The sequence below is a fragment of the Galeopterus variegatus genome, unplaced genomic scaffold (genome assembly GCF_000696425.1).
Source record: "Galeopterus variegatus unplaced genomic scaffold, G_variegatus-3.0.2 Scaffold2321, whole genome shotgun sequence".
NCBI classification, from domain to species: Eukaryota; Metazoa; Chordata; class Mammalia; order Dermoptera; family Cynocephalidae; genus Galeopterus; species Galeopterus variegatus.
Window position 1 is genome coordinate 172,290 of NW_007728432.1, and position 18,556 is coordinate 190,845.

Below are 18,556 nucleotides of genomic sequence, written 5' to 3' on the forward strand. Positions count from 1 at the left end.
GGGGGTTTTGTTTGTTTGTTTTACTGTTGAGAGTATGGTAGTGATGAATTTAATGGCTACTAGTACAGTTTGGTGTAGCTGCCTTGATTAATGCTCAAGCTCCAGTGTTTTACCATCCACTGCTTTTATTACACGAATACAAATGTTAACATGGGACAAGGCGAATAACAAGTTCTTGTTATTATGAAAATAGTTTTGCCCTCCTGGATCTCTGGAAGGATCTCAAGGATCCACTGAAAGCTTTGGGAACTACTGGTTTAGAGAATGGGCTCTAGCCCAACTGCTTAGATTGAATCCTAGCTCCACCACTTACTAGCTGTGTGACCTTGAACAATTTACTTAATTAACCTCTCTGTGTCTCAGTTTCCTTATCTATGAGATGAAGATGGTGGTAGGGCCTACTTCATAGGATCATTATGAAGATGAAAGGAGTTGGTATTTATAAAGTACTTAGAACAGTGCTTGGCACATAAAGCACTATATAAATATTGTGAAATAAATGGCAAACCAGTTATTTGTATAAAAAGTATTGTGCAGAGTTTTAAGGAAACAGAAGAGGAGATTTAAATTTAGAGAATGACCATGTTAAACTGAAGAAATTAGAGAGAGGCATTCATTTATAAATACTGGAAACAAAATTGGAGATTTGACTTGAGGGGGAGAAGAGATTACTTTAAAAGGGTTGGGGTGGAGAGGGGAAGTGCAAAGGTCTGTGTGGTTGAATTATAAGCTTTAAGGTCAAAGAGGAGGGAATAAAAAAGTTTGTTGAAAATTAAAATTGAAAGATAATATGGATCTTAACATGAACTTTTTGAAGTACCCTTGAATACAGATCTTATTTTATGCTAGTCTTTTTGAGAAGAAAAGTGAATGTGTGTCTGTCAGTGTGGAAGCCAGTGGGAAAATTTGAGTGGGTTTTCCCCAACCTTATGCAGGTAAAAACTATCCAATTCTTTAAGGTATTGCGATATGGAACCTAGGTCAGTTTGAGAAGATAAAATTGGCTACAACTTAATTTTACTCATTAAATTACTGTTTGGTGTGTTAAATTAGATTGCTAAACATACTCCTTTCTGAGTAAACTGAATTGGTAAAGATGCCCCAAAGCTTGGAGCATGAGGCCAGCGTCTTTGTTTAGTGCACAGATTGCACAACCGTATGTAGTAGACCCTGATGGCAGACTTAGATCTCTCCTTAAACAGCAAATTTAATTTCTTTAAAATGAGCCTTTCTAGTTTCTTGCCTTGGGATAGATACTTGGCTGCTAGTGGCAGTGTGCTGGCAAGGTGGCAGGGCAGTTTCATTCCTACGTTCAACAAATACTGAATGTGTACTGTTTGCCAAGCATTATTTTAAGCATCAGTGAACAAAATGGGCAAAATACCTGCTATTATGGAGGTGACATTTTAGTAGAGGGAAGACAAAATAAGTTTAATAGTAAAATAATATTAGGATAAGGGCATTGAAGAAAAATAAAACTGGAAAAGGTTATAAAAGATTCTGGGGACAATTTTAAATAGGGTGGTAAGGGAAGGTCTCCCTGAAAAGCTGACATTTGAGCAAAGACCTAAAGGAGGTAAAGGATCCTAAGCATAAGGATTTCTGGAGAGTAGGAGGAATAGCAGGTACAAAGGCCTTGAGACAAGAACATACCAGCATGCCTGGCAATGTATGTGATCAGGGGAGGAATAGAAGAGGTCATGTATGGGACCAGATCATGAAGAGCCTTTAAGTCATGATGGTAAGGAGTTTGGCTTTACTCTTTGCTGAACTGGTAAACTCTTGAAAGATTTTGAGTAAGCAAGATGTGTGATTTGGTTTAGATTTTGACAGAATCACTGGCTGCTGTTTTGAAAATAGACTATAGAAGGGCAAGAACAGATGCAGGGAGACATGAGGTGTCTTCAAAAAGTTCTTGGGGCCGAGCCCGTGGCGCACTCGGGAGAGTGCGGTGCTGGGAGCGCAGCAGTGCTCCCGCCACGGGTTTGGATCCTATATAGGGATGGCTGGTGCACTCACTGGCTGAGCCCGGTGCAGCCAGTCACAAAAAGGACAAAAAAAAAAAAAAGTTCTTGGATCTGAGTTTCATTCTATAATTTTTTTTTTAAGTACAAAATTTCTTGAGAAGATTTGTATTTTTAATTCCATTTTTCCATGAACTTTTTGAAGTACCCTCATAAATACCTGTAACTGTATTAGCTATCAATTGCTACATAACAAAGTACCCCAAAATTTAGTGGCTTAAGACAGTGAACATCTATTATCTTAACACAGTTTCTGTTGGGAATATGGAAGAGTCTTGGCTGTATGATTTTGGCTCAGGGTCTGTCATGAGGTTGCAGTCCATATGCCATCCAAAGCAGTAGTCATCCAGTGACTTGATGAAGGTGAGGGATCTGCTTCCAATTTCAGTCATACAGCTGCTGGCCAGAGGCTTCAGCTACTCACCACGTGGGCTTTTCTTTATGACACGGCAGCCAGCTTCCCCAGACTGAGTTACCTAGAGACAAAGCAAGGCAGAAGCCACAATGTCTCTTGTGACCTAAACTTGGAAGTGGCATACTGTCACTTTCATGCTATTCTGTTGATCGCCCAGACCAACACTTACACAATGTGGGAGGGGACTGCACAAGGCCTGGATACCAGGAAGCTTGGAAAATCATTGGGGGCCACTTTGCAGGCTGGCAACAAACAAATAAAATTGAGATTTTAAAATAAGATTTATAGGGCCGGCCCGGTGGCGCACTGCTACAGTGCGCCGCTTGGGAAGCGCAGCGGCGCTCCCGCCGAGGGTTCGGATCCCACATGCAGACCGGCCGCTCACTGGCTGAGCGAGGAGCGGGGGCAACACCGAGGGTTGCGATCCCGTTGCCGGTCCCGGTCCGGTACGGGCGCAACACTGAGGGTTGCGATCTGTTGCCGGACATGAAAAAAGACAAAAGCGCAGCGGCGCTCCCGCCGAGGGTTCGGATCCCACATGCAGACCGGCCGCTCACTGGCTGAGCGAGGAGCGGGGGCAACACCGAGGGTTGCGATCCCGTTGCCGGTCCCGGTCCAGTACGGGCGCGACACTGAGGGTTGCAATCCGTTGCCGGTCACGAAAAAAGACAAAAAGAAAAAAAAAAAAAAATAAGATTTATAGTAGATTTTAAACAGATCAAATACCTAGGAATATCTAATAAGGGATATTCAAGAACTCTTCACTGAATACTGTAAAACATTGGAGACTCAAAATAGACCTAAATAAATTGAAGGATATACATTGCATGTACATCTGTAGAGTCAACACAATTCCAATCAAAATCCTATCAGGTTGTTTTTTGGTTTGGGGATTTTTTTTAAGTAGAAATTGAGAGACTGAATCTAAAATTGTATGGAAATACAAAAGCCAAGAATAGCCAACTCGGTCTTGAAGAATAAAACATACCAGATATCTGAACCTAAGCTGTTATCAGGTACCCAAAAACTATAGTAATTTAAAACAGGGTAGACAAATAGACCAGTGGAACAGAATCCTGAGCTTAGGAAAAGACCCATACATGCATTGTACCTGTTGTATGCATGAAATTGAGTCTGCAGTGTAGTAGAGAAAGATGGTTTTTTCAGTAAATGGTTTTGGGTTAATTGGATATCCATATGGAGAAAAACATGAATCTTAACCCTACTTCATTCCATACCAAAAAAAAAAAAGAAAGAAACCTGCAGGTTTTCACATCAAAATGTGAAAGGTAAAATAATAAAGTTTAGAACAAAAATATAAAACACCTTCATGACCTTGGAGTAGGCACCTAACTATAGGGGAAAATTAACAGAATTCAAATCAAGGTGAATTTTGGTTTAAGACAGCACTAAAAGTGGAAAAGATAAGCTACAGAGGGGAAGACATAATAAGCAAAAAGCAAACAGTCCAACAGAAAAAGGCACAAAAAACTTAAACACACTTAACAGAAGAGCACACCCAAATGACTAATAAGCATATGCAGATGTGCACAGATTAATGGCAGTGAAATTTATAAGACTGCAATGAGGTATCACTACATACCCACAAGAATGTTTAAAATAGAAAGGCAGATATATTGATTTCTTAGGGCTGCCATAAATTAATATAAACAGGGTGGCTTAAAGACAAAGAAATTTATTCTCTGATGATTCCAGAAATCCAAAATTAAGATGGCGTCTATCTCAGAACTTCTTTGCCTCTTAAGGATACATGTGATTGCATTTAGAGCCCACCTAGATAATCCAGGATAAGATATTCTCAAGGTCCTTAACTTAATCACATCTTTTGCTGTAACATAGTATTCACAGGTCCCAGGGATTAGAATGTGGACATGTCTTTGGGGCCACCATTCAGCCCAGTATAGCTGACAATACTAAGTATTGGTGAGATGGGGAATAACCAGAATGCTCATACATTCTGGAAAAAGGCATGAGGAAGCTTTTGGGGTATGTTCTGTTTCTTGATGTGGGTGCTAGTTACACAGTTGTGTTCAATTTGTGAAAATTTAAATTTTACACTTAGGAGTTGTATACTTGTTACATGTTAAAAAAATAAGTGGGAATAGTTGATTTCTTTTATAGGTTTCTTTACTATAGGATGTCTTTTGATTGAATTAATGGAATATCTTTCATTTTGATTTACATTGATTACTCTCTTAGGTTTGAGAGTTTTAGTAAAGCAATATTTAGTACTTGATTCTAATATTTTAAAGGACTTTGGGTTGCAAGTGACAACCACCCAAATCAAACTAAAACAAAACCAGAATTTTGTCTCACATGACTGGGGAGTCTGAGGAGAGGAGCTGACATCAGCAAGGTAGATGCAGGACATCGACCCATCTCTGCCTTGGCTCTGCTCTGTCTACCCATTTTGACTTTGCTTATCCTTTTTTTTTTTTTTCCTTTTCCTTTTTGTCTTTTTTCGTGTCCGGCAACGGACCGCAACTCTCAGTGTCGCGCCCGTACCGGACCCGGACCGGCAATGGGATCGCAACCCTCGGTGCTGCGCCCGCCCCTCGCTCAGCCAGTGAGCGGGAACCGGTCTATATGTGGGATCCGAACCCTCGGCAGGAGCGCCGCTGCACTCTCAAGCGGCGCACTGTAGCACTGCTCCACCGGGCCGGCCCCTATCCTTTTGTTTTAATTCTCATTCAAGTTCTTTCTGCATTTTGGTAAAGATGACCACCAGCAGTACCCAAAGCAAATGAAATGGTCTTTCTGGGGGGGGGGGGGGGGAGTTCTGTTACTTTAAAAGGGTGAAGAAGGAAAACATACTCGGCAGACAAAAATTGTTAGTTTCAGGACTACAGATATCATTCAGTTTCATTTATTGGATGATTTACAATTATTGACACCACAGATTTATCTCCTCATAGCTATAACTCTCCATATAAGCCGCATCTGGGGGTACAGATTTGGATGAAATATAAACTAAGACACATGAGGCTTAACAAGAACATATAATACTTAAAATTTACATTCAGTTTTGGATTAGAGAATCCTGCAGTTAATAGTACTTATGTTTCAGTCCCATGTCTCCCTAGCCTTCTCCCAACATCTGTAGTGATAATTACACTAAAGTTGTTTGCTTATTTAATCCAGGGTTTGGCTCATCACCTATTTTTGTTCAGCTCATGAGCTGAGAATGGTTTTTACATTTTTTAATGGGGAGAAAAAAATCAAAAGAGTAACATTTTGTGATGTGACAATTCTGTGAAATGTACATCTAGATGGACATGGGTGGTATAGCTTTATTGGAAGACAGCCACAGTCCTTTGTTTATATATTGTCTATGGCTGCTTTTGCATGGCAGCAGTAGAGTTCATAGTTGTAACAGAGACAGTGTGGCCTGCAAAGCCTCAAATATTTACTGACTGGTCATTTACAGAAAAATTTGCCAACCCCTGATTTAAACATTGTTGGTCATAATGCAGTAAGTGAGAGCTAAGATAGGAATGCCAATCAGTTTTTCTAAAAGCTGTCTTCAGCTGCAAACAATATGGTGGCTTCTTTTGGTGAGATTTATCCTGCCAGTCAGTGGAAACTTTATAGCAATAACTGGGAAAATGAAGTTTGTATATATTAGAATTAACCTTAGGGTCTCATGTTTATATAGCCTAGTATGTTAGAAATGATGGATTAATTATTTTCTGGGAAAGAATATGTATCATCCCCAATGATGTTATCCTCATGTTAGCAAGAGTCTTACCTTTTTGTCTTTCAGCCCAAGCAACAGCAGGAAAGGCAACCTGACATAGGGAACTCTAGGGACTCCTATACAGAGAGATAACTACCAAGCATCCTTAGTACAGTAGCAACCCTAATCCAAAATCCCTATATTTTTATCAGAGTGAGTAGCATTCTTCCCAAGTGTTTTGTATCAAGTCATACTTTGTGATCTATTTGCTCTATGAGCTTTCCTGGATGTTTTGTCATCTCTGCAAAGGTTCTTGCCCCATACCCTCCCCCTCCTGCCCAAAATCTATATTGCCCATATGATAGTTGGAGATCTTAATGCTCAGAATTCTCAGAGGAATTACCTTATGCCACCAGGAAATACTAATCTTAAGCACCTATGTCAGGTTATTCCTCTTTTGATCAATTATTATTACAAAAACAAAAATGTTATAGTAGGATGTACCATAAATTGTACTTTGCTCTCTTTGGGGATCTCCATTTGATGCAATTGCAAGGAGAAATAGTCAATTCTGAGTGGTTAGTTTCTCAGTGATTTTTTAAAAAGGCAGGGGGTGGGAGGGGTTTATCTTACCACTTTGTGCTTCAGTGCTAGTTCAAATTTTAATGTGTATTCTTACGTAACTCAACATGTTATGTGTATTTTTTTCTTCTCTTGAAATTAATAGTAAAGATTCCAAATTGAAAAAGTCATAGGTGTTACCCTAGTGGTAACTAAAAGTGAAGATAGTGTTAAATTGGAGAGCACAGGCCCCACCTAAAAGGGCCCTAGCTGATGGGTTTTAATTTTAAGAACCTTAGTCCACTGTTGTCAGGTCTTCCTGTTTTTCAAGAGAAGCTAGAGAAATCTGGAATTTTTATGTGACATTCCCCAATTTTTGAATGCTAACAACTAGTTTAAAAAAAATTAATGTGTACTGGCAAACCATACATGGCTGAGAGTCAGATTTAACTCATGTTTGCCAGTTTGCAACTTCTCTGGACTAACTCATTATTATAAATTAAATTTTCTCCCTATTTACTTCAGGAGACGGAAGAAAAACAATGAAATGAAAGAAGTGTGTATGCTTTTGATAACTGCCTTAGATTACTGGTCGTTCTTGCTGAATAACTTTCAGTATATAAATTAAGAGTACTGCAGTGTGAAACATTTTTCATCAATCTTTTTTCTCCCCTTTCAATGGAAAATAATCATTTTTTGCCTGACGGATACTTTTAACAATAATGAAATATGTTTATTCCACAAAATATTTTGTGGAATTCATATTAGGCATAAAGGGGATTTGAAAAAGAAACTTACAATGTGCCTGGGAAATGAATTGTGTACCAATGAGGGACTTGTGTATTAGTAAGATTAAGTGCTCCAAGAGGGTGGTTCAGGCAACTTCTTTAGCAATAAAGTGTTGAGGTGGGCAGAAATGGGCTCAGAAGAAATAGAATTTAAGATGATGTCCTGAAATAAGATTCTTACAGCATTTACTAAGGAAGGAACAATATGAACTAGAATCTTGTTTCCAGTAATGAGCATGATTTGTTTGAAACAGATGGGAACAGAGGATCCTCTACTTTTAGAAAAAGTAAAGTAAGAGCGTTACTGAGCTTCTACTATGTGCTAGGCACTATTTAGATACTTTCTATTTGTATTATTTAATCTGGTTAGATAGATGATATAAGTACCCTCTTAGAGATATGAAACCAGGGAAGTTTGGTAACCATGTTCAAGCTCTTACAGGTAATTAAATGGCAATGCTGGGATTCAGACTACTACAGACCTGACTCCAAGCCCATTCTTTTTTTCACATAGTGTACTTTCCAGAGAGATTAGGCTGGCTGGGGTAAATTATGTACAGTGTGAATGCTAGGTTGAGTACTCCTCTGTGGGTCAGTTTATTTTTTTATTTTTTTGGTGGCTGGCCGGTACAGGAATCCAAATGTACAGGAATTCAAATGGGGTGATTATTATACAATAATGAAAACACAACTAGTACGATGAGAACTGGGTGTTTTAGGAGAATTTAAATAAATGGATCGGGAAGTGCAATAAAACAGTTTTCTGTATTAGTCTGTTTCTGTTGCTTATATCAAAATACTTGAAACTGAGTGATTTATAAAGAAAACAAAATTTACTGCTTACAGTGTCTGAGCCTGGGAAGTCCAAAGTCCATCTGGTGGTAGCAACAGTGACCCAGGGGTCTCACATTGCAAGATGGTGGAAGCAGAGACAGACAGACAGACAGACAGACTGTCCTCTTAAAGTCCTCAGACCATTTTTAATCCTTTCACTACTGCAGGGTCCTACAATCCAATCACCTCTTCAAGGTTCCACCTTTCAATTACCATAATAGGATTTCCCACCCTCTTAACAGTCACAGTGGGGGCCAAGTTTCTAATACATAAAACTTGGGGGACACAATTCAAGCTGCAGTGAGTTTTGGGAGAACATTTTCAATCCACTACATTCCGTATCTGTCCCCTCAAAACTCATGTCCTTTTCACATGTGAATACATTCATTTCATCTTCAAAATCTTAATTTGTTTCAACTCAAAATTCCAAAGTTCAAAGTCCCATCTGTGAAATTCAAAACAAGTTGCCTACTTCCAAGATACAATCGTGGGACAAACATAGGGTAGGGTACATATTCCCATTCCAAAAGGGAGAAATAGACCAAAAGAAAGAAATAGACCAAACAAGAATGAAACTCAGCAGGGCAGGCATTAAATCTCAGAGCTGGTGAATCATGTACCCTGAGTCCATGTTCCACGTCCTCTGCATGCTGGTGTAGGGGTTCGGTCCCCAAGTCTTCAGGTATAGCTCTGCTTCTATGCGTTTTCTGGTCTCAATTGATGCTTTAGCTCTCACAGGCTGGCATTCCACTGTGATAGCTCCACAAGTCTGGGCTCTCTGGTGGTCCCACTCTCACGGCTCCACTACGCATGGCGCTGTTAGGGTTTCTATGCTGCAACTCTGACCCCATGTTTCTGCTTGGCATTGCTGTAGCAAACCCTGTCTGCGGTGATTCTGCCCATGCGAAAGATCTCTTCCTGGGTTCCCAGACTTTTTTCTGTACATCCTTTGAAATTGGAGTGGAGCCTCCCAAGCCTTCAGAACTCTGGCATTCTGTGAGCCTACAGACCTACCACCGCATGGGGTGCCGCCAAGGCTTCTGGCTTGTATTTTCAAAGCTGCGGGTCCAGCCACACCTGGGCCCAATTTAGCCACTGGTGGAATAGCCAGAGCAGCTGGGGTGCTGGTGCTGGAAGCAGCTTCCCAAGGAGGCCCTGGGCAGCGAGCCCATGGAGGGCACCTCAGGCCTGTTCCCTAAGACCATTATGTCTCCCTAGGCCTTTGGGCCTGAAATGAAAAACTGTTAAAATAACCCAAGTGTGAAGCTATGGCATTCACAATTGGAATGGAAAATAAAAGCATGAGGCATTTCAAAATGAAAATTATTTGAACTTGCTGACTTTAGGGAATGAAGCAAAGGCAAATAGGTTTAATAGACATGTATTTACCATTATAACAGAGTTTATGTTGCATTCATTTATTGCTGTTCTTTTGTCAGAATTTTAATAATTGGTAATGAATTTTCTTTGGAGTATTAAAATATTTAATCTTGAGTTTTTTATGCTGATAAGAAGTTCATAGGTAAACAGACAAAGGAAAAATATTTTCTTAAGAGTGTGGTTGATATCAGCCAATTAAAACTGCATGATATCTTAAGATCAAATAAATGAAGTTTTAAATTAATCTTTAAGTGAAAATAATAAGAGTTAATGAATGCTCACAAAATTATAGGTTTGTAGGGATATGATGGGCTTTTGACAGTCATTCTCTTCATTTTGTAGATGAATAAAAAGACATTGACTTAGTTGCTTACTATATATGTGTCTTTTGGCAAGTTACTCAGTCTTTTTGAGTACCATTTTCTTCATTTTTAAAATGGAGATCTCAATAGCACCAACGTTGTAGCATTCTTAAGAGGACTAAATGAGATATAAATAAAACAGTAAAAACAGTTCCTGATCCATGATAAACTTTGAATAACTGTGGAGTACTGTCTAAAGGCTAGAGGGAGTAATGGGTTGGGGTTTGATTATGAATGTTATGAAGTTAGAACTCACATTTGATGAATTTTGTCCAATTCGTAGACTTTTGTTTATTGTACCATGCTAATCAGTTTTTCTGTTTATGTCTGGTAGAGTAATCTCACTCTTCATGTCCTTGGATTTGTGCCCTTATGATCTTACAGTCCAGCAATTAAGGAATTGTTCTGCCTTCTCATTCTTCTCCCTTGTCTCTTTTCCTCCCTGATCCGTTTGAATGCCAGGCTGATGTGCCCTACACATTGTTGACTTACCAAAAATGTACAGTAGCAAGGGGAGGCAGGACTTCCAGTTTCTACATAGCTACCCCATCTATGCCATTCTACATTCAGATAAACTAAGTTACCCTTTTATGGTTTTTTTTTATTTTTGAATCTTCATGTAAAGATATATTTTGTGGCCTAAAGAGGACTAAATAAAGTTGGTTCTTCTTTTTTTTTTTTAAATAACCTGTGAAATCCTTTGTGCCTCTTGAGTTACAAAAATCATTGTTAATTTGCTGCTGTGCAGGGCAGTTTGGCTTGGGAAAACTGCTAGTGTTACATGTTTTTTAATTTTAATCTTATTGTTTTGAAGCAAGTATTGTGATATAAATTCTTGGTGGTCATATTGTACTTTTTAATCTGTGACTGTTTGAATTTTTATAGAAATAGAATATCTATTCTGGGTATTTGTGATTGTAAGCCATATACTGAAAGTATCAGTGGGGAAATTTCCTTTAATTTCTATCTTATATCATTTTAATGTCATTAATAGGCAGCATAGCATAGTTGGTGGTTTAGACCAGTGTTTCTCAATCTTTTTTCTCTATTACCCACCCCCGGAGCCTTTCTGGATTTTTTTTCCCCAGTGGCCTTGACCTCCATAAAGTTTTAACTCCACAGATATACTGTTTATCTGCTTATGTATTATATGTATATCTGTGTTTTATACATGAAGAGTAAGGGTTTTTTTGGTGCCCCCTTCCCCCAAAGAATCAGTGTTTGCCTTCTTAATGTGCTGCTACCTGTATTGGGAATGCAAATTTTACAGCAGTGGATTCTCAAAATTTTTGGTTTCAGGACCTTTACATTCTCTAAAATTATTGACGACTATGAAGAGCTTTTGTTTATGAGGGTTATATTTAATGATATTTATCATATTACAAATTAAACCTGAGAAAAAATTTTAAATAATTACTAATTCATTTAAAAATATTTTATGAAAAATATCCACCCCCACCCCTTTAGTGAGAAGAGTGGAATTATTAACACATTTTTGTACATCTCTCTAGGGTCTGGCTTAAAAGCAAGATTCTCATAGTTGCCTCTGTGTTCAAACTGTTACAATGTTATAAAGAAAATCTGGGTTCATATGTAGTTAGAACGGGAAGGATATTTTAATAAACTTTTCAGATGATAGAGGTTGTTCTTCTTTGCTATTACATCAAAATATGACAACTGGTAGTTTCTTAAAGGATAGTTGCAGTGTGGCACCTGAAACCATACAAAACTTCTTTGTCCTGTTATGTTGAAATTCTTTGGTCGTTCAGTTTGAATAAATTTTTTGTTTATGAATAATTTTGTACCATCATACATTGGTCACTTGGAAAATATTGGTTCACTGACTTCTGAAGATCTTTCAGATGTCAATACAGTATCAACCAATCATAAACTCTCAAAATATTGGAAGATGCTTGTCAAACCTTTTTTCGTTTGAATGCTTGAATGCTGTCCTTGGTAGTGAATACTATTAGTTGTTTGAAGTGACAGGTGCACCTCAGTCATTTTTAAGAAAATGTCTGTCATATACTCTAGTATAAGTAACCAGTTTATGAGTCATTCTTTCAAATAAAAAAACATGTCCCTTGAAAAAGGTAACTTGGTCAGCTCATAACTCGAACAGTTGCACAAATTCTTTTTCTTTAGTCATTATACTTCTCTGTGCAGCAGGAGTGCTTTGTGTGTGCTTCCCAGTTTGTCACACAAAACGTAACAAGATGTGTGTTCAGGGTCAAGAGCATAGGAATGAAGAATATGACTGCAAATACAATTTGGTGCTACTGCTTTGATTTGGCTCATTGATAAGGCTCCAGCTGTTTTATCCACCACTGCTTTTGCACCACTAGTGTGCTCATGCCTATATGGCGAAAAAGGCAAGTAACTCCTTAGTGTTATCCTAAAAACAGTTTTGATCTCTGTAGGGGTCCATGGACCACACTTCGAGAACTGCTGGCTTAGAATGTGGACTTTGGTGGAGCCACACACAAAGTTGTCTGGATTGGATCTCACTTGGCTCTATCACTTATTAATTAGCTACATGACCTTGAGCGATTACCCGTAATAACAAAACCAGACAAACATTTTATATATATATATATATATATATATATTTTTTTTTTTTTTTTTTTTTTGGACCGGTAAGGGGATTGTAACCCCTGGCTCGGTGTCGTCTGCACCACACTGAGCCAGTGAGCATACCGCACCGGCCATCCCTATATCCGAACCCGCAGCCTCGGTGCTATCAGCACAGCACTCTCCCGAGTGAGCCACGGGGCCAGCCCAAACATTTTTTTTTTTTTTCAAAGCTACACACCAATATCACTCATGAATATAGGCAAAAAATAAACAAAATATTTGACATTAGCTTTTCTATGCCATCATTATTATGTTTTAATTTGATATGTACGAGGCTACAGGAGAGGGAGGGATGTGAAGTAGTATATATTTAAAGCTGGGTGGCAAAGATTGGATTCTGAAAAACTGTCGTATGGAATAGAAAGATGCTTGTCAAAATACCAAATTGTAGGGGCTGAGCCCGTGGTGCACTCGGGAGAGTGCGGCGCTGGGAGCGCAGCAGTGCTCCCGCCGCGGGTTCGGATCCTATATAGGGATGGCCAGTGCGATGCGCTCACTGGCTGAGCGTGATGCGCTCACTGGCTGAGCGCGGTGCGGCCGGTCACAAAAAGGACAAAAAAAAAAATCCCAAATTGTATTTCTAGCCTAAAGGTCTAAATATCCAGCAGTTTCAGGTTATTTTTTAAAGGCAAATGTTAACCTTGCTGCTTTGTTTTGTAATCCAGTCAAGTTATTCCTCTTGGCTCTGAAATTTGCATTAAATCCTCCTCACTCCTTAATAGTCTTTTCAAATAATTTAGATGAAGAAAAATCTGGTAATAGTAAGCTTTCCTTTGGTTTTTATGAATTCAAGAAAATTTCAGTAGCAAAGCATTTTGCTCCTTTGGTTGTTAGTCTCATTCTTCATGATCTTTGAACATAGGTGCATCTGAAATACACATACACCCATTTTGCAGTAATCTTCATTTAGGAGATTGTTGTTTTTTAATAAGAAAGAGCCTGTTACTACCTTCTGTCATGTTATTCATGCCAAAGAACCAGTTGCTTTATGGGAGAAATGGCACATGGGGTTCTTCCATCTGCTGTAATTGATTATTGACTTCCTGTGGTTCCCAAACACTTGCTTAGTACCAGGATCACTTGCCTTTTGACTGAGGCTTCTGTCCTATTAGTTTTTAGTTTTTAAATTTTGAATATTGAAAAATTCCCCATTAGGCAAGTAGTATCTTCATTTTAGAGAATTTTAAAAGTACAGAATAGGTACAAATCAGGAAAAATAAATAACCATTAGCTTTGCCATCCTTGGATATCTTCTTCCAGAAAGATTGAACCAATTTCTTTTTTTTTTTTTTTTTTCCTTTTTTGTCTTTTTTCGTGACCGGCAACGGATCGCAACCCTCGTTGTTGCGCCTGCACCTCGCTCAGCCAGTGAACGGGAACCGGTCTGTATGTGGGATCCAAACCCTCGGCGGGAGCGCCGCCGCACTCTCAAGCGGCGCACTGTAGCAGTGCGCCACCGGGCCGGCCCCCAATTTCTTATTTCACCAGCATTCTGCCCAGTTTTTCATATCTTCAGCAGAGTTGATATTATTTTAAATGCTTTTTAAACAGAATAAATTATTCAAGTTAACATGTGAACTTCGAACAAAAGTTTAAATGCCTAGAAAGTAACATATAGCAAGACTTATGATGTGTGTTTCTCATTACTAGAAAAATCCAAACTGAATTAGACTTAATGGGTTTTCCTTAATCTTCTGGTGGTGTGAAGTCTTCAAAACAGATACCTTTTCTAGGAGTTCTTTGTACTTTCTGAACCAGTACAGACCTGCTCGTGTAGAGTGGGGTTGGAGATAAAAGTTCAGTGTGTGTCTTTTTTGTCTTTATTTTTTCTCTCTTAATTTTAGCCCTAGGTCTTGGGACAGCTATAGAGTGGTTGAGGTGGGGGAGTGTATGTGGGTTTTTCCTTTATTATATAAAGCAGATTTGGATAGTGTGTGATTGAAGTTTTATGTATGAGTTCTTTGCTAATTCTATATAAATTTCAGGTGTGCAACAGAGGAACATGGCGCAAGAAACTAATCACAGCCAAGTGCCTATGCTTTGTTCCACTGGCTGCGGATTTTATGGAAACCCTCGTACAAATGGCATGTGTTCGGTGTGCTATAAAGAACATCTTCAAAGACAGAATAGTAGTAATGGTAGAATAAGCCCACCTGGTAAGTAATTCTCTTAAAACACAGCAGTATTCATAATTGAAACACACTCGTGTGGCCCATTGTACCTAGGACCTTTTTATTTTATTTATTTATTTTTTTTAAAGATGGCCGGTAAGGGGATCTTAACCCTTGACTTGGTGTTGTCAGCACCACGCTCACCCAGTGAGCTAACCGGCCATCCCTATATGGGATCCGAACCCGTGGCCTTGGTGTTATCAGCACCACACTCTCCCGAGTGAGGCAAGGGCCGTCCCCCTAGGACCTTTTTAACACCTTTTTCTGCTCTCACATGGTATTTGCATTACCACATTACATTAAAATTTCTTATTACACATTGTGATGATTAGTGGTGGGGAGTCAGGAATAAGAGTCTATTCACTCATTGAAAATACTGTAAATCCATTCCAGTTTTACTTGCTATACTGTAGAACTCTATTACCTTATTAAAATAAAGGCACACCTCAAGTACATAAGGCTATCTTGGAAAGTAAGGTAAGGAAGTGAGGGCTGTATGAGGAGCTAGGTTCTATTATATCAGGTGACTTTTGCAGCCAAGGTAATTTTTGAAGGAAAGAGTGGATTGTAGGTGGCCACAGCTGACTTTAGAGAAAGCTTTCTCCATTAGGAAGGAGGCGGGGTATAGCCAGTTACCTCAGAGTAAGGGATGTTAAACCCCAGTTCACTAGAGTTTTTAATGCCTTTTTGTGTCAAAGGATTTTCCTGAAATTGAGGTGGTCTTTTGTTTAGGTAGTTGTGTAAGAAAGATCATGTGGATTCTGAGTATAAGTTTTGCAAAAGTAAAGTGTCAAAAGTATTCATCTAGGATAGTCCTCTTGTAGTTTAATGCCTAAATACATAGATTTTTGTGGTTAATGAAACTCAGGTTGTTACTTAGTTCATTTTAAATTTTGTATGAAGTCTTTCTTGTCTTTGTTTCATGTTCAAGCCAAAACTAGAAACATTTAATTAAAACTTCTCCAAATTTCTTTAAGGCTAAGATTAAATGAGTATAAATCGTTTTTAAATTAAATCATCATTACATGTCTGCTTTATGAAGTACAAGGAAAATAACATAACGTAATGTGCTGATCACAGATTTTAATTCTGAATCTGTCAGTTTTACTGATAAATTATTTTTTAAAGTGTGTTATTTGAACAGTAACACTTGTAATATGTTTGTGAATTAAAGGATTTGGGTTTGGGTGATATTCAGTTCTGAGAAATAGGAGTTTAGGTTATTAGTATACAATTTGTATACAGCTTCCTTCTTGGTTAAAATTAACATATTTTTTAATTGGCAAACTATTGAAAAATTTTAGCTAAAAATAATGAACCAAACATATAGTAAAACAAAATTCATATACTATATTTTGTGGAAGATTGATCTTGATTCTTTTAGATAAAATCTTAGAATGCCCAGAGTATAGAGTCACTAATATGAAATGTGATACTGTTACAGCAGCTTCTGTCAGTAGTCTGTCTGAATCTTTACCAGTTCAGTGCACAGATGGCAGTGTCCCTGAAGCTCAGTCAACATTAGACTCTACATCTTCATCTATGCAGCCAAGGTAAGATGTAGTCTCTGAATTACAATTGGAACGCTAATGAAAAATGAACAATACAGGTTGAGCATCTCTAATCCCCAAATCCAAAATCCTTCAGAACCTGAAACTTTTTGAGTGCTGATGTGGAGCTCAAAGGAAATGGTTGCTGGAGCATTTTGGATTTCAGATTTTTGGATTAGAGATGCTCAACTAGTAGGTATAATGGAAATATTCCAAAATCTGAAAAAATTCGAAACCCAAAACATTTTTGGTCCCAGGCATTTTGGATAAGGGATACTTATATTCTATTTTTGATCAACTCTATTAAGGAATACTATGTAAAGCAACTGTAGGATTAACTGGTCTAAAATTGTATCCGTCTGATTATTTTTTGCTAGTTAGAAAAAGCTTTTTATTGTTTTTAGATTGTGGGATATTGGGGCTATCTTTTAAGATTTCTCTTTCAGGGCCGGCCCGGTGGTGCACTGGAGAGTGCGCCGCTTGGGAGTGCGGTGGCGCTCCCGCCGAGGGTTCGGATCCCATGTGGAGACTGGTTCCCACTCACTGGCTGAGTGCGGTGCAGGTGCAACACCGAGGGTTGCGATCCCGTTGCCGGTCCCCGGTACGGGCGTGACACCGAGGGTTGCGATCCCGTTACTGGTCAGTAAAAAAAGACAAAAAGGAAAAAAAAAAAAAGATTTCTCTTTCAAACATCTTTTCCTTTATTCTTCCTCATAATATATCCTGACCCACTCATGGCATCCTTTTGAAGCATGTAAAGTTAGTTCTTTAAATTTAAGTCTTATTCTGCAAGCATAAGCATTTTGTGTTTAAAAAAGTACAGTCTTGTCGTAGGTTCTCTTTGTTTAATATCATGATGTAGTATTCATATTTGTTTGTATCAATATATTTTTCTTTTTAACTTTGAAGTCACATTTTTTAGAAGCCTGCATACAGAAATGTTTGTTTCATTTTTATTCTACTATTAGGAACCAATATATCAAGTATATACACTATAGTTCCTTTTTCCATTTCGTTATAGGAGATATTCAGGTCTACTAGGCCAGAATATCATTTACATCTTTGCATGAGGATTCCTTAAACACATTTTTATCTGAACACATCTTTATACTAGTTTTCATTTAGTAAATTCATGTGATGCTTGAAATACACAAAGGACACACACTCTTTGTTTTGTTTTCTAAGCAATAAACTTCTCGTCCAGATTGTCACTACTTTCCAAGCTCTGTGATTATGTGTGAGTTATAAGAGAAATATTTGTGTTCTTGTATTAATGATCTACCTAGACATGTTGAACTCTTAGTTATTATATCACATTAGTTAATATTTATGTGTGGAGATCATCTTTTAAAATCAAAATATTTTTGCTTTTCTAGCCCTGTATCAAATCAGTCACTTTTATCAGAATCTGTAGCATCTTCCCAAGTGGACAGTACATCTGTGGACAAAGCAGTACCTGAAACAGATGATCTGCAAGGTTTGCATATGAACTAGCATGTATTTTGTCATTTATTTAACATTTGAGTATTGTAGGCCAGATACTATCCTAAACACGTGTATCAAAAAATGCCTGCTTAAAATAATATTTTATATCCTCAGGTACTTAACTGAAATGTTGGTAGCGAGTTCCCACTTACATATAATTATATCATCTGCATAAACATGGAAAATTCAAAATTTGTCTTTTATTGAAAAATATAATTCAGTGAACATGTGACAGTGTTATACTGTTATCATTTATTATTTTATCTGGTTTAATTTAAAAACTATTTCCTCTCCAAGCAAACGGGGGCTGCTGGTATGAGGGGAATTCATTTCCCTGGTCTTTTGACTCAATTATCTGAGAGACTATGTACAAATTGGCTGGCAGTCACTCCTCTTTCCCCATCTGTGACTTAAAGTGCAGTAGTCATATTCAGTTACTTGTGTTTACAGCATGGTATCTCACATTCTTGCCTATGCTCTTTATATCTCCATTATGTGGATTAAAGTAATCTAGAAAGACTTGAAAATTTGTATGAGGGCTTTCTTAGTGGAGAGAGACAGTGCAGAGGTAGCCACTTAGGAGAATGTTAAATAGTCTCTGCTTACTTAGTTATACTGGCATTCTACCAGTGTGTGGAAACAATGTGTTAATCGA

General features: G+C 38.2%; 1 protein-coding gene across 5 annotated transcripts in view; it reads left to right on the forward strand.

Moving 5' to 3' along the window:
• The window catches only part of ZFAND6 (zinc finger, AN1-type domain 6), a 77,380-nt gene that overhangs the window by 46,140 nt on the left and 12,684 nt on the right, over positions 1-18,556 (forward strand). For all 5 annotated transcript variants that reach the window (XM_008581303.1, XM_008581307.1, XM_008581305.1 and 2 more), the window contains 3 exons: positions 14,681-14,851; positions 16,311-16,419; positions 17,793-17,893. In XM_008581303.1, coding sequence (XP_008579525.1) covers positions 14,698-14,851; positions 16,311-16,419; positions 17,793-17,893 — 364 coding nt within the window. In that variant the 5' untranslated portion in view covers positions 14,681-14,697. The remainder of the gene's footprint in view (positions 1-14,680; positions 14,852-16,310; positions 16,420-17,792; positions 17,894-18,556) is intronic.